We start from the raw sequence: 20318 nt of genomic DNA, 5'->3' as shown, positions 1-20318 counted from the left end.
GAGTCCTCCATGCCACTGGGGGCAGTAACTTCAAACTGCGGCTCGACTCTGTCATGCCTCCATTCATGCATTTTACACAACACCGACTGCTTCCAGTTCAGTGGGGGTAACACGTGGGTCGTTATTGGTTGTATTTAGAATATACTGCAGTCATATTAGAGTTGTTTATGATCATAAACAGCTGCAATAATATAAAATATCCAACAACCTTCGTTGACGTCAATACATACCTAATTCAAGATGGGACCGGTAAGTTCTGACAAGATGTTCTATGTGAAGTGAAAACTAAGTTGATATCGTGGTTTTTGCAGTGGGGGATGAATTCTCTAGTTCATCGGTGAATAAAGAGCGTTTTTTTTCACAGCCGAGAAGTAAAAAAAGGAAGCCGACCTTTCGGAAGTTGCTTAAAACAAGCAACGTGAAGCTTGAAAACAAACTGAAGAATCGCCATTTCAAGCAGCAGAGCAGCAGCAAGAAGTACCGTAAAGAGCAGAAGAGACTCCGCCAGGCGCTGAAGGATGAGTCGCTTAGGACTCCTGCTCCTTTGGAGCGGTACAAGAAAAGGGCAGGTGGGCGGCTTACCGTGTTATCGTACCAGCATTACAAAAATACTGAACTAGCACTGAACGTCGCAGTATCTGTAAAATTGCATCAGGATAAAATCCAGCATTTATAATTAAGTTGTACTGGTGGGAGTATTCTTTAGCTTACTACTGATATTATTGTTGCTGACAAGTGTGGCAATGACATCTGATTATACGAAATTCTTTAAGCACATGTCCTCTTATATAATTAATTATGTAAAGAGGAAGAGCCTGAGGAGGAGTTTGAGGAATCACTCCCGGTGGACATGATGGAGGAAAATGACTTGGAAGAGATGAGAGCCATGGGCCAAAAGGCTTCATTCCTGACCAGAGACATATCCTCCTGGTATGAGAGCCCCGCCTCTTAGCCTGCTGTGAAATGTCTTATTGGCTTATCATGAATTATTGTCTTGGTTCATGGTCTTCACGCCTCCAGGGTTGGACGTTGGAGTGGACATTGCATGTTGTCTCTGTGTTCATGCAGGCTTCCTTCCTCCCATATTCCAAAAACATGTCATGTGAATTGCTGTCTATAATTGCCTATAGTCTGTGTCCCCTGGTCTCATGCCCTGTTCTACCTCGGTTAGGTTTCAGGATCACACTGACGTTACAGTTTCGGGTAAACGTGTGGATAATGCATGTGTCTTTAGCGAAAACAGCGAGGCCTTTATGAGCAGGGCGTCTGCAGCCTGTAGCGTGGCCCCTATAAACGGCCAAGGAGCGAGAGGGCTGACCGGGGTCCATCTCCGCCCCATGAATATGCAGCGAGCCGGTGCACGCTAGGAAACGAAAGTCGGGCAACGCTGTGGAGACGTACGAGAAGAAGCCGAGGAGGATGCCGGCGGAGGAGAAGAAGGAGGTCATTCATCTGCTGCCAATCAAAGACAAGACTGGCATTATCCGGCAGACCATGGAGAAGCCAGGTGCGATGATAACTCCGGCGCTCTCCGCAGGCACCAACACGCCATGCCACATAATAGCGGCCTGATTAGTGTTTCTGAAGCTGCTTGCCCTGGGGATACTAAGAGGCTCTGTGAGTTATTACTGGTTCAAATCCCGTTACTAGCGGAGTGATGCCATCTTACTGCCGCACCACAAAGCCCCAATTGTCTCCAGGGATGCTGTCTGGCTCTTGCTCTCGATCCTCACTTGTGCATCGCTTTTTGACAAAGGCATCTCCTAATTATGTAATATAAATATGTGAACCTTTGTCATGTGTCATGCATGTATCATTACTTCTTGCAGTGGTGGAGGAGGCAGAGGAGGAGGAAGAGGAAGAGGCTGAACTGCAGGAAGAGGAGAACGAATCTGGATATGGTACTGAACTAGACTGGCTGGTTTCTGCTCTGCTTTCCTGCCTCTAATGCTGAGTCTCCACCTGGCTTGATGTGTGATGATGTAATGTTTCCTCAGCAGAGGCCATAGACATGTCTGCACTGGACCCCGAGGAGCAGCTGCAGCTGCGCAGACAGAGGCTCCAAGACAGGAAGACGCGCATCGCTGGCCTGGGTTCCGCCATCCTTTCAGACCCCACCAGCAACGTGAGTCCCCGTGGTGATGCGCATTATGGGATGGAGGGGGAGTCTTTAACCAGCATGTGGCGACCTGTGAGGCTAGGGGGTACTGTTTTCTGAGGAGGCTTTGTGGACATGCTTCTTAGATCAAGAAGCTGAAAGAGCTACGGTCCATGCTGATGGAGGCCGACCCCTGCGTGGCCGTCACCGTCAGGAAGGTGGTCATGATCTCACTGATGGAGATCCTCAAGGACATCGTCCCATCTTACCGCATCCGGCCTCTGACCGAGGAAGAGAAGGCGACCAAGGTACCCCCTCAAGCCCCCCCCCCCCAAACTCGCTTTCCCGTTACCGAGTAACCGCATCCGTGGCTTCGGTCACACCTGCGGCGTGCGTGTGCCCCCCCCCAGGTGAAGAAGGAGACGCAGCAGCTGCGGGAGTTCGAGGAGGGCCTGGTGAGCCAGTATAAGTTCTACCTGGAGGACCTGGAGCAGACCGTGAAAGGTACAGGCTGGACCTCCAAGCTTCTGTGATGGCCGATGAGGCTCAATTAGTGCTTTAAGAACTCCGCCCTGTCTCAGGCAGCACAGGGCACTAGGCTGGGGAAACACGACTACACGCTTGGGGGAACTTTGAAGACCTTGTGTTTTTGGACTGTGGGTGGGCATCTTTGTGACACGGGAAGAAGCAGTTTACCTAGGTTTGCTGTGTCTAATCAGTCATTTAGCAGACCCATCGTTTTGTATGCAAGGCTCCATGTGTGTGGAGTTTGCTTATTCTTCCCGTGTCGTCGTGGGGTTTCCTCTGGATACTCTGGTACCCCCCCCCCCCCCCAGTCCGAAAACAGGCTAATTGGAGTAACTAAATTGTCCCTAGGAGTGAATGGTGTGTGAGTGTGTCCCCTGTGATGGATTGGCGCCCCATCCTGGGTTGTTCCCCGCCTTGTGCCTTTAGCGTCCAGAATTGGTTCCGGACCCCCTGCAGCCCAGAATAGGACAAGTGGGTACACAAGCTGGATGGATGGATGGATGAATGAATGTCATGTACTTTACTGGAATCCTTAAGTGATTTTCTCAGAAGTACTATAGGTGTTTCTCTTGATGGACTTGAACCAGCAGCATTAGGGTTACAAGGAAAGGTACTAAACCAGCACCCTACCTGTTGGTGCACTGAGGTCACTGTCGTACATAGAGGTGGCCACATACTTCAAATAACATCCTGGCAAAATGAAATCGAACACACCGGCGAAGTTCTCATTCTATGTCTCGCCACAAGCCTAGAGGGTGCAGAATGTTTTCCATGCAGCAGACCCACATACAGAGTACATATAAACATGTTGAGGCATTTTAATAAAGGAGATGACAGATCTGTTATCTATTATCTATGGAAGTTGCTGTCCACAGTGATAACCACTCATGCGTCGTATTGCTAATAGGACGTTGACTCCGTTAATTCCGTTTGAAGTATGCGGCAGCCTTAAAGGTGGTCATATTCAGTGTCTGTCTAGGTACAACAGGGGGCGCCCTTGTGCATCTCTGTTCCCCAACAGATTGGAAGCAGAAGAAGAAGAAGAAGAGCGAGACAGTGAGCCTGCAGGCCTACAAGGGCCTGGCCCTGGTAGCCATCCGGTGTCTCTGCGAACTGATGGTGGCCCTGCCCCACTTCAACTTCCACAACAACATCCTGGTGATGGTGGCTCCCCTCCTGAACGACGCCTGCCCCGAGGTGAGCCCAGCGCGGAGTTGGCCGCTGGCTCGGAACCGGGTTCTGTCTGCTTGCCAGTTAGACCATGTTAGACCTGGTGGTTCTTCATTCTGAGAGGAGGCTCGGTGGTGGGGGGGGCAGTAGCCTCACATTTCTAGGACTGTGGATCTGACTGCTGCCTTGCTCTGGGTGGAGGATGCATGTTCTCCCAGGTTCTTCCCTGGGTTTCCTCCCACACATGCAGTCTGGTGAATCATCTCTCCTAGGTGGTCCTTTGCCTTGTTTATGTGCTTCCTGTGATGCACTGCAAGTCCCATGTAACTCTATACTGGAAGAAAATAATTACAGAAGATGGAAGGTATTTTATAAGTTTGCTTACAAACAAGAGTAACAACCAGTGTGCTGTACGCAGCTTCTCTGGATCTTGTGGAGCAAACAGGAGTCTAAAAAGATCTGCTGAGGAACATTAGTGTTAGTCCAATAGCTGGGACTTCACTGAGGGCCCGAAACGCTGCTTCACTGTCATGTCCTGGAGATGTGGCGGTCTGGTGCTTCACTCAGGTCCTCATGCGACACTCCCCTCCTGCAGGTGTCCACCATGTGCTGTGAACATGTGAAGAAGCTCCTGAAGCAGGATAAGATGGGCCATGCTTCGCTGGGAATGGTGAAGGTGATCTCAGGACTGGTCAAGAGCAGGAACTACGACGTGAACCCAGAGGTGAGGCTGGTCCTTCTGCTGTCTCGGTATAACATGCCTGAGGAATGAGTCTTAGGTCACTACACCTTGTATTGTACTTTTGTTAAGGTACTTATGGTACTTATGGTACTTTCTCTTTTTTATTGACAAAAGTTACAGTACTTAAAGTACTAAAACAGCTGGGGTATTTTTTTTGGCACTCCAGTAATTTGGGGCGGGACTTGCAAGTTTTTTTCCAGGTGAAAATGTTTTCGTAAAACTTAAACCCCCTGCCCTATAATGTCCGTACAGTATGAAGGTATGAAAAAGTCTGATCTCAATCTAGCTTACTAGCGATGTTAAAATTACATATGTATTGCATTGTTGATATTAATATCGCACATCATCCAGCCCTGTAATAGACTACAGCCATTTTTCGAATTCAGTACAAAATGCCGCGTATCAGTTTTTACTTCAGTGGAAAACCAACACCTCGAAGAACAGCATGTTAGGTACTTTCTTGATGTACCAAAATTTCGGTACCAAGGGCCCTCGTTTAATCCATTGCAGTGAGCTGGTTTTAGGTGTTTGTACAGATTCGCGATGCGGGTGCTGCACTGACAGCAGGTGACTCGATGGACGTCCCATGTTATTTAAATGACATGTCGTCGTCCCCCTGCCACACAAACAGGTGCTGAAGTGTTTGCTGAGCCTCAGGATAAAGGAGGTGGAGTTAAAGAAAGACACAGAACATGTCGCTCCCAAGAAGAAGTTCATGACCTACAAAGAGAAGAAGAAAAATTTGTCGAGGATGCAGCGGAAGGTGAGTTGGGGTGGGCTGGTCTACGCCGGTGTGGTCGACTGTCCCCCCCTGGCGCTGGCCTGTGGCGAGTGACCGGATCTCTCTGACCTTCGACCTCCTGCCTCCTGCAGTGGAAGAAGGCCGAGGAGAAGCTGGAGAAGGAGCTGCTGGAAGCAGAGGCGTCAGAAAGCAAGGACAAAAAGATCAAGCTGGTGAGCCCCTTCACTGTTGGCAAACAAGCGGCTTGCAGGTGGCATGGTGGCTTAGATCGACTGTTTGGGTTTCTCAGTGTAGTGACTGAATGGCATGTGTTGTCTGACACTGGCATTCTGTCCCCTCAGCACACAGAGACCCTGAACATCGTGTTCCTGATCTACTTCCGAATACTGAAGAAGGCCCAGAAGTCTGTGCTGCTGCCCGTTGTGTTGGAAGGATTAGCCAAGTAAGGGCAGACCGTCCATTTCCCTGCCCTGTCATGCGGCGGTGTGCACTGTGGATACCACTGTACGGATGGGCGCACTGCACTGTGGATACCACTGTACGGATGGGCGCACTGCACTGTGGATACCACTGTATGGATGGGCGAACTGTAATCCTCATGAACTCTTTGTCTTTTGAAGGTTTGCTCACCTCATAAATCTGGAGTTCTTCGATGATTTGTTGACAGTGCTGCATAATCTCATCGAGTCCAAGGTGAGGGGGTGCGGTTTTCCTCTCGTACTGTTCAGGGTGTTTAAGCTGGACCTTTCAGCCCCTTTGACCAAATGTGGTTCCCAGTTGGGTTGTATGACTCTCCAATTTCTCTGTGAAGGACCTGACCTACCGTGAGTGTCTCCACTGCATCCAGACATCCTTCACCATCCTGTCTGGTCAAGGTCAGTGTCTCAGACGTAGCTTGACGTCCTCCTGGTGTGTATATGCATGTTAACCTGGTTTCTCATGAACAGGTGACGTCCTCAACATCGACCCTTTGAAGTTCTACACACACCTGTACAAAATCTTGCTCCACCTCCATGCAGGTAAGTCCCCCCCCACCATTGCAGTTCTGCAGAGGAATTTAGGCTTCTTGTTTTACTACAGGTTTGTGGCAGGGGGTCCATTCTCACCATATTTATGACTTCTTCACGACTGACTAATCGAGGTGGTCTTATTGCTATGGCAACTGAGGTGCTGTGTTCCACAGGGGCGACGAACGACGACGTTCGCATAGTGCTGCACTGCCTAGAATCCATGCTGGCCAAGCGCAGGAAGCAGGTCACCCTCCAGAGGGCGCTGGCCTTCCTGAAGAGGATGAGCACGCTCAGCCTGCACGTGCTGCCAAACTCCACCGTGGGCCTCTTGGCGTCCGGCAGGACTCTGATGCATGTGAGTTGTGGACGTGGCCAGCAGATGGCGATGCAGAGTAATAGTAACTGATATGTAAACTTAGTTTCAGATTAGTAAATATTACTATTCTAGTATAGTATATATTAGTAACATTTTCTTCAAGATTAATAAAGTCTATCTATCAGGGATGGGTGGATCAATCCAAATATTGATACTATCAATACCAATGTTGGTAACAGATTGATACTAGCATGATGGGGTTGATAGTTTCAGTTTCTCTGCTCTACGTTCAGTATGTTGCTCCTGTTTAATCAAAAGTAGATATTTCCGTGCAAACACCACTCCTTTCACAATCTCCCTGTACACTTTGCTGGTCCCCTTCCTGCGTGATTCGCCAGCGCTGAGCAGACACGTGAAGGCTGCGGTGAGAGACGGCATGATGGCAATGACGCAAGGAGAAGCGTCAGGTCGAGATATTTTACGGCTGTAAATGAAAATGTCGCACAGTGTGATGTGTGTAGGAGGGCTGTTGGCTGCTGTGGTAACACCACCGATTTATACAAACGCGAGAAGTGAAGAGAGAATGGAAACCCCTTAGGCAGACCTTGACCCCCCGCACAGAGACGGAGGACACTGGCTGAGTCCTTTCAGAGAGGCGAATACCCAGGTAGCTTATATAGTGGTGAAAGTAATATTTTAGTCATGTCTAGGGGTGAAAGTAGTTTTAAATTCTTGCCAGTACTACTGCCAGAACCTTCATCGCTTGCATCCTTGACAAAAACATTTCAATATTTTAATCCCTGTAGGCAGGGCAGTAACCGGGGTTTGAAAAGTAGTGAGGTCTGGGGGTGGGGGGGGGGGGGGGTGGATCTCGTCAATCACATTACTGATACTATTCCCTTCATAAGCTGTTTTTTTTTTTTTTTTACTCATTTCTCAGTTTTGTGAAACATTAGGTAGCCTAATTTTTTATTCAGCTGACAATTTAGCTTAAAATTTTTTATTTTATTTTTAGCTCTTGAAAAATTAGGGGTCCAGACCTCGGTGACCTCATAGCTGGCTACAGTCCTGCCTGTATGACGTTGGGTATACCTTATAGATTGAAGATGCGTTCACCTAAAAAACCATGACACAGCCTTCTCCCCTACGCGAAAGTACATAAGCTGCTTTTATAAGTAAAAAGTATTGGTATTGTTATTGGTATCAGCCATACTGGCCTTGTATTTACGTGGTATGGTATCGATACCAAATTTTACAGTATCACGTACCACTACTGTCTGTCTATCTCTAATGGAACCATTGGTACCTAAACCAGTGACCTCCCACCAGCAGGTGGTGCTGTCTTTGAGGCCCTGCTGAGGTAATATGTGGGCATTTGCTAACCTCCTGTAACCTTTGTCTGCCTGCTGCTAGGTTACAAATACCTTAGAGTATCGGGGGAGGGGAGGGGTCTGTCCCACAAGCAGCTGTAATGTGTGTGTGTGTGTGTGTGTGTGTGTGTGTGTGTGTGTGTGTGTGTGTGTGTGTGTGTGTGTGTGTGTGTGTGTTTCCGTCCTTCTCCCCCAGGCCTTTCCCAAGTGTGACCTCCTGCTAGACAATGAGTCCCAGGGCAGCGGCGTCTACTTGCCCGAGCTGCAGGAGCCCGAGTTCTGTAACCCTCACAACACGGCGCTGTGGGAGCTGCACATGCTGACGGTGAGCGGGGCGCCCCCCGGAGGACGGCACAATATACTGCAGTCAGCAGACACGTACAGGACACGCAGGGACACTCAGGAAGTGTTATCAACACTGTACACTGTGAGACAAACGTATACATCTGCCGTGAACGAGACAGTGTCCGTCCTGCCTTCCCATGTCTGGATCAGCCTTCTGTGTGTCTAACCCTGGACAGAAAGCATGTGATGTGATGTGAGGCCTTTGTGTTGCAGAGGCACTACCACCCCATGGTGAGGAAATTTGCCACTCACCTCGTGGTGGGGGCACCCAGCGAAGGCTCCCGGGCCCTGAGCTCCGAGTTGAGCAGGAGGTGAGAGCTTTCGATGTGCCGGTACTGTCCAGTGACGGGCTGCAGTGAGCCTTCTACATGTACAGTGTGTTCAGCTCTGTGACACACATGCAAGCTCTGTTTAATTCTCCCTCCCACTCTACAAATGTGTGTTTGACTGTCTGTGCAGAATTTTTTTAACGCTTTTAAATGGATGTTTGAAATTCCGCAGGTCGGCAGTGGATCTGTTTGAGGAGTACAGCCCCAAGGACATGACCTTTAACCCCCCAGTGCCCACAAGTTCCTCTAAGAAGAAGGTATCGCCCTCTTCGGAGTTCTGTGAAGGATACCCTGTGTGTCGCTCTCGTTTCCCGTCGAAATGATTTCCCATCATGCTTTGGTGTTTCAGGAGCACTTTGACGCCGTTGACGTGTTTCTGGACGCTCAGTTAAAGAGACAGGTGGACGACGCTCTAGCGGATACGACGGCTTCGTCGGCCTTGGACTTCGCCACACATTTTGGGAATGCTTCATGCTAGGAGGATGTGTTTCACAGCATCTGTACAGCATGGACTTCAAGGCTGTGTCAGCTGGTACCAACTGGACAGGGTCAACTGTATGTATATATCATGTGTTTCTGAAGATGAACATTTTTATTCTAAATATGTTTTAAGTGCCTTTTTCAAAGTGTAAATGATCATTTCCAAAAACAGTCCAGGTGGCTTCTGAACCCATCCTGGAGTGACAGTTATCACGTCCACACACAAAACCTCATCAGGGTGAATGATTGGAGTCAGTGGTTCTCAGTCCTGTTCCTGGAGGACCCCCTGCCAGAATGTTTTCATTCCAACCCGGACTGCTTTAAACCTGCCAGACATTATTAGCCTATTAGGGACCATATAAGCCTGATTTAAGGTAGGATTGGAATGAAAACATTCTGGCAGGGGAGGCACCAGGAACAGGTCTGAGAACTGTACTGAGAACTGAATTAATCGGCAGGAACTTCCTGGTTCTGCTATAGTTGTAGGAACCTGAGTACTTCAGTAAAATTTAAAATCTATGTAGCAAGCCCTTTTATCCAAATTGACATGCGGTCAAGAAGCAGCATCAGACTTGCCTCGAACGTGGTGCCGGACGACTTCTCAATCTGGAATTGGATCCGTGCGTTTCCACTGCAAAACGTTGGCCCTGGGCCAGAAAAAAAGTGCTCCAGCATGGCACCATAGAAAAGCTGGTCTCAGAATTTAGCACCGTAATGTCAGCGAAAGCGGGACAGGGTGTCACATCCTCCCCTTCCGGACACCCAGAAAATTCAATCCATAACCAATATAGTTTTGTCTGATATCACTGGTACTGGCAGTGAAACGTTTTGCCAGCTTATTAGCAGAATAACGTTACATCACTTTTATTCCATTCTGTGAAAAACGAAATATTGTGTTGCTCGTCAGATTTAATAAATTATAACCATGTCGCAGGTCGAATAAAATATTGTGGCGCTTGAGTGGCAAATGGATCAAGAGGCGGACAGCAAGGTTCAGATCAGACTCTTTTATTGTGCAAAAAACAGTGAGTGAGAAAGAATAAAGTTACATACAGATTGGAGAGAAACGGCCTTTAAGGAGACAAAAGCGGATACAGGCAATAGAGGCAGAGCACGAGTCATACTCTGAAAACTTTTTTTCGGTTCAGCAGCTTAGAAAAACACTCCGAAACAGACCAGAATAAATCGAAAAAACTAAATACATATGAACATTTACTTTACTTCTGCTTCCACCTATGTAACATTTCCGTTCTGTTATTTTTTTAAACTGGTGGAAATGCAGCCAGATTCTCAAAAGACACCAAGTGAGAACCAGCCCAGCACTGGCACTGGCTCTGTGATGGTGGGAACACGGCACCGGTCTATGGAATATTGGGGATTAAGGCGCTTGCTGAAGGGCCCATGGGCGTGATCACTCTGCTGATTCTGGGATTTGAACTGCCGACCTTCCGATCACAGAATGCTAACCCACGGAGCTCCATACCTCCTCTTCATTCATGAGCAGACTATCCTGGATTTGTGGTCTGTGTGTAGTCGAATATCGGTAAAACTGGATCACTCTTAGTGCTGAGTGTGGTCTACGACTGTGATATCGGTACAGCACACTGGGGTCAAGGTGCCGATTTTAGCGCTTCTAGAAGCGTGGGTCTAATATAAAGTATTTATCTCAACTCTGGGTTGGAAAACTACGGCCACTTTGTGACCATAATTACACGCTCCACTTCCTGGTCATGTGACGTGCTGGGCATTCTAGGTATTTAATGCAATCATTGAGTAAAACAATCATTTATTTCCATAACAACATACAAGGTGTTCCAACTGTTTCAAGTCAACCGAAAGTAGTCTCATATTAGTTACATGATCTGTACACCGCATAATGTTAATACTGTACATTAATCTGTCGTTTAAAAGCCAGCAGCTCACTGGGGTATGCTATTGGGCTACTTATAAAGTATTTTAATACTGTACACAGCTAAATAAATATTGAATATACATTATTATGTATTTGAAATGCGTGGCATGTCCTTTATAGAAAGGCAGCAAAACCAAACCGTTAATAATGACGGCTTACAAAATAAGCAAAGGAAGTCGAGAACTGGGAAGAAAAACATAAAATGGTGACGTGGAACATTTACCAAAAATATCACCATGGTCCAAGATCATCTCTGACAAAAACAGATCTAGTAAATGTATATAAATGTTAGTGGATAACCAACACAATTTAAGAGGCTTCCTCTTCAAAATAAATACACTCATTTTAAAATAGCTCTTAAGATACACCTTCAAAAAGCGTCATGTATACATTTTATATAAAAGTACAACCCCCAGGGCTAAATTGTAAAATAAATTAAAATGTACAACATTGGGGGGGGGGGGTATTCTATGAGTTTCAGCTTAAAGCTAATTAAAAACAGCTAAACATCTGAGGTCAAGATGTTTTTGGATCATTAAATCACAAACTATTTACAAAATAAGGCTGGAAAAAAATGTACTCCGCCAGAAATCTGTACCGCAGAGACAAAAACAGCAAATGTTCACAAAAGGTACTAAAAGTCACAATGGACTCATGTTACAGGAAAAAAAAAAAGGAAAACACCATGTTGACCTTGATACTTGTATGTAACTGCCACAAACGTCATCTTGGTACAACATCCACCTAATTAATGTTACAGTGGTTCCAAATGTTCCCCAATCCAAGAAAAGCACCATCAGATACATCAAAACAAACATGTGCCAAGATTGACATCAGAACAACTTGTGCATACTGAAGGTTATCACTTAAAAAAAATAATAAAATAATAAGGGAAAATGAAAGTGCAGGACAGCGGCATCTGCTGGACTAGAAGAGTCAGTCGTACACATTTGCCTATTTCTGGACTATGACCCACAGTAACATACAGGAATATTACACTGAGAAGTACAACTGTAGACAGTGAATGTCACAAAATCTCAAAGGTTCTGTGAAATCAGGCATACAAAAAAGAATGATAGGAAACGTCGATTCTCCACATTGCACAGCTAAAAAAAAACAACAAAATTACATGAAATGTCGAACCATCCCGTCAACGGTGGGAGATTCACTTTAAAATTAATTCACCCGGCTTCCTTTTTAAGAAAGCCCAATCCACTAAAACAACTCAAATGTGCTCTAGAAAATTAATAGAGAATGTTACATTTACATGATTTCATGTAAAAAGAATTTCAGGCAACAAATGCTTTGTAAAACCAAATATACTACTATGACCCCTACAGAGTTCTCCCAGTGTCTGTGGGGAACATGTACAGTTAAAAAAAAAAAAATCTTTAAAAAATTAATAGCAATAGCTAAGAATTAAATAGCTGCATTTAAAGTTAAATGTTTAAAGTACCATGAGGTCACAGAAGAGAAACCTCTCTAATACATTGTTTACAACCATTTCAGCTGTAAACTTTTACCCCAAGGGAAAACAATATACCATAAACGTGTAATTAGCAAATTAATAAATGTTCCTTTGGTATAGTAATAGGCAATTTTAAGGAATCCAAATGAACAAGTGCAAAGTAGCGTCAATGCAAGAAAGGAAAGCCGAAAGCACGGATCTGCTACAGTACTGTGGTCACAGGCACAGAATGAGATTCAAACCAGCCACCTTCTGGTCATCCCAGTCGGATGAGGAGGCAGGAGTTGTGGCTACCCCGGGTTATGCTCTCTGCAACCGCTGGTGCTACTCTGGGTTTGAAGGGCTCCCAGGTACCCGATCTCCTTCCCCACATGATCCGGCGCTGATGACCGGGTTTATCCGCCCCAATAACATGGCTGTCTGGGGACACGGGTGTTAGTTGAACCCCAATAAAGACGCCCCAGGGCAGAAATCGGGTGCAGGCTGGCGTCGTCCGACACCTTTGATGGGTCTCGCTCTGACTTTTGCATTTCCCCAGGAGCAGCGTTCATATGGGCAGTTTCCAGTTCCACAGCAGTGGGAAGGGCCAGGTGGAGGGGGCGTGGCTTGCTGGGGAGAGCATGCATTGGCTGGGCTGTCTTCCCAGAAGTCTTTCTACCCCTGACCTGCTCCCTGCCACACAGGCCTTCAGCCCTTCAGAGAGTCTTCCTGCAGACAGCAAGCAAATGAGTTTAATCAGCGAGGACTCAACACACTTTACACACCTGTTGCCTATGTACACCCCCATAATCATGCACTTCAGCTTCCCTTGAAATACAGTATTAGTTTTATCTACCTTTTTTATTCCACAAGCGGATGCACATCCTTTAAGGTAAATACGGTGAATAAACAGTGACTAAACCAAATGTGCCAAAAAAAGACATTAGCGTTACCCTGAGGGCTGTACAAAGCAATTCTCTGTCCTTTACACACAGAAACAAGTCTCACACTCGGGCAGAACACGGGCATCACTAGTGATTTATGAAAGGGGGGTGGGGTCAGCCTTTACTAGGGGGGTCTGATTTTAATGAAGATGAATAAGAACCAAATCAGGGACCAAATCAGACCTGAACTATCCCTACCATCCATATCCAAATCTAGACGCCCCAGAGTCAGAGTTAATGAATTATGTAACATGGAAACTAGAACAGCTAGCAAAACCAGGCACAAACACAGCATTAATGACGGTCAATAGGAGCCCAGCGGTATTAGAAAGGCTGTTTTCTGGGTGCTATTCATCAGACTACAGCAGCGGACCAGTGGCATTTGAACCACTCTGGAAAATAAGCATTATGAACTTTGGAAAGGCACGCGCTTGCCGAATATTACCGGCAGGGTCATCCGCGTACTCTGAGCGAGCAGTTGGCCAGGCAAAGCCAACTCAACCCGCAATGATGGCCGCTGTTAAACCTCAACAGACAATAGGTTACCACAGGGTCAGGAGTTAGGGGGCGTTAGAGAGCGCAGACCGTACCTCACACGGCCTGCATGCACATGCCAGCGCCGATTACTCAGATGTGTCACCGGGGTGACCCCCGCATGCCACCTTCTCGTCCTTACTGTGGGCGCCCTCAGGGGCGGGGCTCACACCCACTGCCACAGTACGGCTGCGACCGGTCAGCTTCTTCAGCTCACTGGTCAGGGAGATGCCCTTCTTCCTGTCCTCGCGGCATGCCTGCGAAGAGGGACCGAATGATTGGGAGGACCGGAAGGTTGTGGATTTGGACCCCACAGTGGTGAGACAGTGGACACGCGATCAGACACCCATATGGTCAAGCAGATTTCCATGATGCCCGATGTGTTGCTATGTCTTTCATGTCATTTTTTCTTATTAGATATCAGTAACTTTTTGGAGAACAGAAGAAACTTTTAGTAGTCACTCTTAATTTGCATACATTTTAACATTAAAAACATTAAAACATTAAATTGGGTTTTTTTTTTTTGTGTTCTGAGCAAATGTGCATTTACTACCCAGATAAATAGCTTAAATAATTTCTTTTGGCTGCCTAAGACTTTGGCACAGTGCTGTAGGTACGAGTCAAGTTTTCATAAAACTGATCCCCCCTGTGGATCCTTCCTGTGGTGCTGGAATGTGCGTCAGTGACTGGGGGGGGGGGGAGGGGAAGGCCGCCAAACCCCACCTCACCTGCACCTGCTCCTTCAGCTTCAGCACGAACCTCCCAGCTCCCTTCCACCTGCTCTGTGCCTGGTAGACACATTCCTGGTCCAGGAGGACCCGCTGGATGGGCTTGCCGGCCGACCCCTTTCTGCTAGCGGGGTCCTTGGACACCTCCTCCATCAGCACGTAGTCACAGGGGTTGGGGTTGTTCAGGATGCTACAGGAGTACTTGGCCTTACTCAGTGCCTACGGAGGACATGGGAGACGTCACTGTATATAACCGAAGGGCCTCCCATAGAGGGCGCTGCGTATAACCGAAGGGCCTCCCATAGAGGGCGCTGCGTATAACCGAAGGGCCTCCCATAGAGGGCGCTGCGTATAACCGAAGGGCCTCCCATAGAGGGCGCTGCGTATAACCGAAGGGCCTCCCATAGAGGGCGCTGCGTATAACCGAAGGGCCTCCCATAGAGGGCGCTGCGTATAACCGAAGGGCCTCCCATAGAGGGCGCTGCGTATAACCGAAGGGCCTCCCATAGAGGGCGCTGCGTATAACCGAAGGGCCTCCCATAGAGGGCGCTGCGTATAACCGAAGGGCCTCCCATAGAGGGCGCTGTGTATAACCGAAGGGCCTCCCATAGAGGGCGTTGTGTATAACCGAAGGGCCTCCCATAGAGGGCGCTGTGTATAACCGAAGGGCCTCCCATAGAGGGCGCTGTGTATAACCGAAGGGCCTCCCATAGAGGGCGCTGTGTATAACCGAAGGGCCTCCCATAGAGGGCGCTGTGTATAACCGAAGGGCCTCCCATAGAGGGCGCTGTGTATAACCGAAGGGCCTCCCATAGAGGGCGCTGTGTATAACCGAAGGGCCTCCCATAGAGGGCGCTGTATATAACCGAAGGGCCTCCCATAGAGGGCGCTGTGTATAACCGAAGGGCCTCCCATAGAGGGCGCTGTATATAACCGAAGGGCCTCCCATAGAGGGCGCTGCGTATAACCGAAGGGCCTCCCATAGAGGGCGCTGTGTATAACTGAAGGGAGTCCCACAGAGAATGATGAGTTTGGCCACATTAAATACAGGCCAGGCCCTTACACAGAAATGGACAGACATCAGAGAGGGCAGCAAAAATGTCCTGGTCACCTGCTGAATGACGTCCTGGGCAGTGCTGTGGCGTGGGGCCTTGATGACAGTGTGAGGCTGTTCGGGCGACACGTCGTGCACCTGGACCAGGAAGGTGTCCTCCTCTGGCGGGACACTCACCTCCTCCAGGCGTTCCGGCGCAGAGTTCCTGTTGTTCAGGTGCTGTGCAGGTAGAAGCTGCCATTAACAGCTGTACTGGACTCCCGGCAAAAACCGAGCGACGCCAGAATGTCACGAAACAAGACTTATTAACAGAGAGTGGCTAATTTACCCAACAGTGGCTGTTACACAGCTGGGCCACTAGGTGGCACTCCTTAAATGTCAAATGAAGCTGTAAAAAGTAAACAGTGCCTTTCAGTATACTGTCAACTCAATAAGTAGCCAATAAGGATCAAAACAAACTTATAAAAACCTCAAACTATACATATGTGGTTTCTTGGTGCTTGAAATTCAAAAGCCACTTGTTGAAGATAAACTAACACTGTTAGACAGAGGGCTGAGAATGTACCCCCTCTTTGGTTTTCAGGCAGATACGACCCACGCAGCCCTCCTCTGGGACCCAGCTGCTTAGAACTCTGAGGATCTCCTCTTCGGGCGCTAGGGGGCGCTGTTGAGGCTGCTTCTTGGCATCGCTGCGTTCCTTTGACAGAGGTATCTTTTCCTCACACAGGAAATAGTCCGCAGCCTCTGACGGTGATAATATCTGACAGGGTGGGGGGGCAGGGCAGCACCTATTAGCGAACCGTCCCTCGTAATCATCCCCGGCCATGTGGTGTCAATCTAATTTCACCTCATAAGTATATTACTGCTTAAAAGCCTACCAGACACTCAAACAAGAGCATTTATAAGAAGCAGATCCATTTTCATAAGATAAACCACCTGCAGAAGGTCCGCAACAAGCAATACAGATCATCAGGTAGGCATAACCACTTGATTGGGTACATCTAGCCAGGACAGGGCAGAACCACTTATAAAGTAGTCAAGATGCCTGCATATCGCAGATCATGAGAGATCAAGTGCAAAATTCCAAGGAGTAAAGATGACAACTACTAAAGCATGGTCAAATATCGTCTGTAGTACAGGAACACATCTGTGGCAATCGATGCTGTCCCACTGTACTGATGGTGGTCATGGGGGGGTTGCTGCTGATAGCACTGATTAGTGCTGTTACTATCTGCCCAAACCAGTGTCAAATATTTTGTTGTTGCAGACAAGATATGGATTCAGAGAAACCTTTGAGCGTACCACTTATACTGAGCTGTTGCTTACGCATGTGTGGTCTTCCTGTCAGCATTAACGGGTCTGCCCATTCTCCTCCCAGCTCCTTCATTAATAAGGTGTTTTCAGCCAAAGAAATGCCACTCCACTGGATGTTCTTTGTTCATCACACCATTCTCTGTAAACTCTGTTCTAGGGGATGGAAATCCCAGGAGGACGGCTGCTTCTGAGATTTTAACGCCAACATCCATCACAGCACCAGCAGTCGCGCCGCATTCAAAATCGCTTCGGTCAGAGATCATAACCGCACTGATGCTCGGCCGCTCAGGAGCAAAGCCTGCAGGTCCTGCCTGTGTGCTGCATAACAGCCACATAATTCTTCTTGTAGCAACAAGCTGATTGAGTTCAGAAGCAGGTGTATCTACTACACTCCCAAGTGAGTGTAGATATCAAATTAAAAAAGTTGTTTAGTAGAGACCTTGTTGTCTTTTGGGGACCTGTGTGTGTGTGTGTGTGTGTGTGTGTGTGTGTGGTCCAGGTATAATATGTCCGTACAACGTGATGAATACCCGTTTTTTCTACCAGTTTCCTGGTCCCCATATGAGAAAACTCTATTTTATAAAAATCCGCAACTGCAGTGAATAAACTAAAAATGCAAAAAGTCTTGTATTTTGTTTGTTTACTTATGGTTATGGTTAGGGCTGGGTAGGGGTTAAGGTTGTCATAGTTAGCATTAGCATTTTTCCCATAGAAATTAATAAGCGGTCTCCAAAAGATATGATTACATGTGTGTGTGTTTTTATGTAGGTGTTTGTGTGTGAATGTGACCAAGGCGAGACTCACAGTGTCGAGCAGCTGTCTGACGCTGGTCCTCTCGTTGACGTTGACCACGGCAAAGGGTTCGGGCCCCGGGGCCCCGTGCACCGTCACCTTGTGCTGGATGGCGGCACGGCGCTCTTCCGTGCTGAACAGCTGCGGGCGAAACGGGGAACGCTCAGGGTGGGGCCGTCGCGGCGACGCGTCCCGACACGAAAATCTCCCGCGCGGCTCTGAGGGTTGGCGGCTGAATTTCAGCTAAAATAAACTGGAAGCAAAAGTTAAACTAAACACCGGAAAGCGAATGTTCCGCAGGCTGCCTGACGGATGGTGGGAGAGCGTTTCTCCAGCTGGCTCTGAGGAGTCGGTGACGGTGCCGTTAGCGTGCCGGTGTCACTCCCACTGTGAACCTCGCACGGCTCACCGTGTCCCCCCCGTGTCCCCCCCGTGTCCCCGCCTTACCACAGACGCAGGCTGTCCCCCGGGGGGGGTCTCCTCCACCCTCCGGCTGAATATGAACAAGCTGGACACCTCCAGGGGTCCGTTGTGCTGATTCCTCAGCTGCACGTGTCTGTATCCTGAGGGGACGGCAGCGCCGTGTTAACACACACACACACACACACACACACACACACACACACACACACACAGACCCGTAGTCATATCTTTGTGGGGACTGTCCATTCATTTCTATGGGCAAACCCTATTCCCAACAATGACAGCCTTAACCCCTACCCAGCCCTAACCTTAAAGATAACTTAACCAAACAAAATTCTAGACTTCTGGAATTTTTAGTTTTTCATAGCAGTCACAGACTTTTATAAAACTGAATTTTTCCTTGTGGGGAGTTAAAAAATGTCCCCCCCCCCCACACACACACACATCAAAAGACACCAGCTAAACCAAAATGAATCCTGCGCAGCCAAGACTATTCTAAACACCTGACTCCCACCTGCTTTGAGGGCCCGGAGGGGGAGGATCCTCTGGCCGGTGACCTGGGAGGTGTTGTTCTCCACCACAGCAATGCGCAGGAAGGCCATGTCCTCAAAGTACACCTGGAAGAGGAACTGCTCGCTCCACATGGGGTTGTGGGTGTTACGGTGGATGGGCTTGGTACGGAAGTGGCTGCTGTCCGCTGTCATCCCCAGCACATCTACCTCCACGCAGGGGCTGCCTGCCGTGTTGCCTGGACACACATTCTGCCCCGAAATGACCTGCCAGGTAAAGACAGGAAGCGCTGGATGGAGGAAAGCCAAAAGCCTGCATGGCGTCAAAGCGATCTGTGTTTACCACATTGGCCACACTCCATGTGCGTGACCCACAGAGCTTCTGCCACTGGGTCATTATGTTTACAACACGGCTCCATGTGAACACTGAATATACGGCTCCCCTCCTCCGCGCAACCCCCCCCCCCCTTCCTACCCCTGGCTGATATTACAGGCTGATGAGATCTATCCTTATTAACACCTGGCACAAATGTATACATGTCGTACAGTGTGGAGTGTAGATTTTGGAGTGTAGATTCTGGAGAATAGAGTGTAGATTATTGAGTGTAGATTTACAGTGTAGCGTTTAGAGTGTAGAATGGGGATTGTAGGGGATGAGGCTGGGGTGTGGAATGTAAAGTGTTGGGTGTAGAGTGTGTGGGGGACTTGCTCACAGTGAGGGAGAAGAGGGTGGGACTCATGCTCTCCATGTCCCTCTCCAGGGGGCTGAAGCGCTGGTACAGGGGGCAGCTCCGGTCCCACAGCACAGGGGGCTTCAGGACATAGCCACAGCCTCCGTTGGCCTCAAACATGGCGGCGTTCAGCTGCATGGGCAAGTCTGTGGGGCAAACCGGGGGGAGGCACATCAGAGACCAAGAACATTTGCGGTGATTTACCCGTTTTACATGGAACAACGTTAAAAGTTGAGAAACATATTCTCGATCTCAAAAGTGCTAGAGAATAATATTGCAAACAAGTCAGTACAGTATCTCCTTTGTCCACTGCTCCTGAGGAGTGACCAATGGAAATTGAAGCTCGATGTTAAGGCAGCTTCCGGTGAAGCCTGACAACTCATAACATGTGCCCTGAAGCTGTGAATCCTTTCACTATAAGCAACTTTTACATGTTTGATGATCGTTAATCGCTGATCTCGGATAGGCTGGATAGTTTATCGGAGAAATTCATATTAAGGATCTTGCAAAGTTTCACATCTATATTTCTACTTGTCAGTGTGTACTTGTTCACAGCACTACTGCTATTACTACTACTAGTAACAATAGCTGAATGGTTATTTCCCTGTAAGCCTAACCAGTAAATATTATATATCAGTACTTAGAGGTTTATCTTGATACTCAGATCCTCTCATGGAATTGTTGTTAATAGGAGTTACAGTAGAATCCTTGTTAGCCACGCCCACTCGTACCCCCTCATGTTGGCTCCACCTCCCCCATGTTGCTAGGCAACACTCATCACCCCACACCCGCTCTCCAGC

The 20318-nt window shown here is 48.0% G+C and overlaps 2 protein-coding genes across 7 annotated transcripts in view; one reads left to right on the top strand and one right to left on the bottom strand.

The window, feature by feature from the left end:
• The first annotated feature begins 60 nt into the window (after positions 1-60).
• On the top strand, positions 61-9252 carry noc3l (NOC3-like DNA replication regulator). Of its 2 annotated transcripts, none has more exons than XM_023842333.2 (21): positions 61-249; positions 365-569; positions 807-930; positions 1350-1507; positions 1830-1901; positions 2001-2125; positions 2245-2406; positions 2509-2602; positions 3648-3823; positions 4392-4520; positions 5170-5301; positions 5412-5492; positions 5622-5722; positions 5901-5973; positions 6092-6155; positions 6228-6299; positions 6464-6645; positions 8173-8301; positions 8535-8632; positions 8823-8907; positions 9000-9252. In XM_023842333.2, the coding sequence occupies exons 1-21, from the start codon at positions 241-243 to the stop codon at positions 9126-9128; spliced, it is 2400 nt and encodes a 799-aa protein (XP_023698101.2). In that variant the 5' UTR covers positions 61-240; the 3' UTR covers positions 9129-9252. The 2 variants fall into 2 exon arrangements, with proteins under 2 accessions (XP_023698101.2, XP_023698100.2); XM_023842332.2 differs by having other exon boundaries at positions 62-249; positions 1998-2125.
• Positions 9253-10122: 870 nt separating this feature from the next.
• The window catches only part of plce1 (phospholipase C, epsilon 1), a 73004-nt gene continuing 62808 nt past the window's right edge, over positions 10123-20318 (bottom strand). For all 5 annotated transcript variants that reach the window (XM_072703868.1, XM_072703869.1, XM_023842331.2 and 2 more), the window contains 9 exons: positions 19501-19664; positions 18793-19054; positions 18303-18418; positions 17868-17996; positions 16315-16509; positions 15807-15968; positions 14696-14914; positions 14024-14224; positions 10123-13218 (listed from right to left, as the gene is read on the bottom strand). In XM_072703868.1, the coding sequence (XP_072559969.1) occupies positions 14057-14224; positions 14696-14914; positions 15807-15968; positions 16315-16509; positions 17868-17996; positions 18303-18418; positions 18793-19054; positions 19501-19664 (1415 nt within the window). In that variant the 3' untranslated portion in view covers positions 10123-13218; positions 14024-14056. The remainder of the gene's footprint in view (positions 13219-14023; positions 14225-14695; positions 14915-15806; positions 15969-16314; positions 16510-17867; positions 17997-18302; positions 18419-18792; positions 19055-19500; positions 19665-20318) is intronic.

The sequence above is a fragment of the Paramormyrops kingsleyae genome, chromosome 20 (genome assembly GCF_048594095.1).
Source record: "Paramormyrops kingsleyae isolate MSU_618 chromosome 20, PKINGS_0.4, whole genome shotgun sequence".
NCBI classification, from domain to species: domain Eukaryota; kingdom Metazoa; phylum Chordata; class Actinopteri; order Osteoglossiformes; family Mormyridae; genus Paramormyrops; species Paramormyrops kingsleyae.
Note: the sequence above shows the minus strand (reverse complement) of the source record. Positions and strands in the feature narration are given on the sequence as shown.

What these genes read in the sequence shown, in the direction of transcription:
- noc3l (XM_023842332.2), top strand. An exon ending in TTTCAGACCCCACCAGCAAC is followed by an intron (nt 2,126 to 2,244) that starts GTGAGTCCCCGT and finishes CATGCTTCTTAG; the next exon opens with ATCAAGAAGCTGAAAGAGCT. An exon ending in TGAACGACGCCTGCCCCGAG is followed by an intron (nt 3,824 to 4,391) that starts GTGAGCCCAGCG and finishes CCCCTCCTGCAG; the next exon opens with GTGTCCACCATGTGCTGTGA.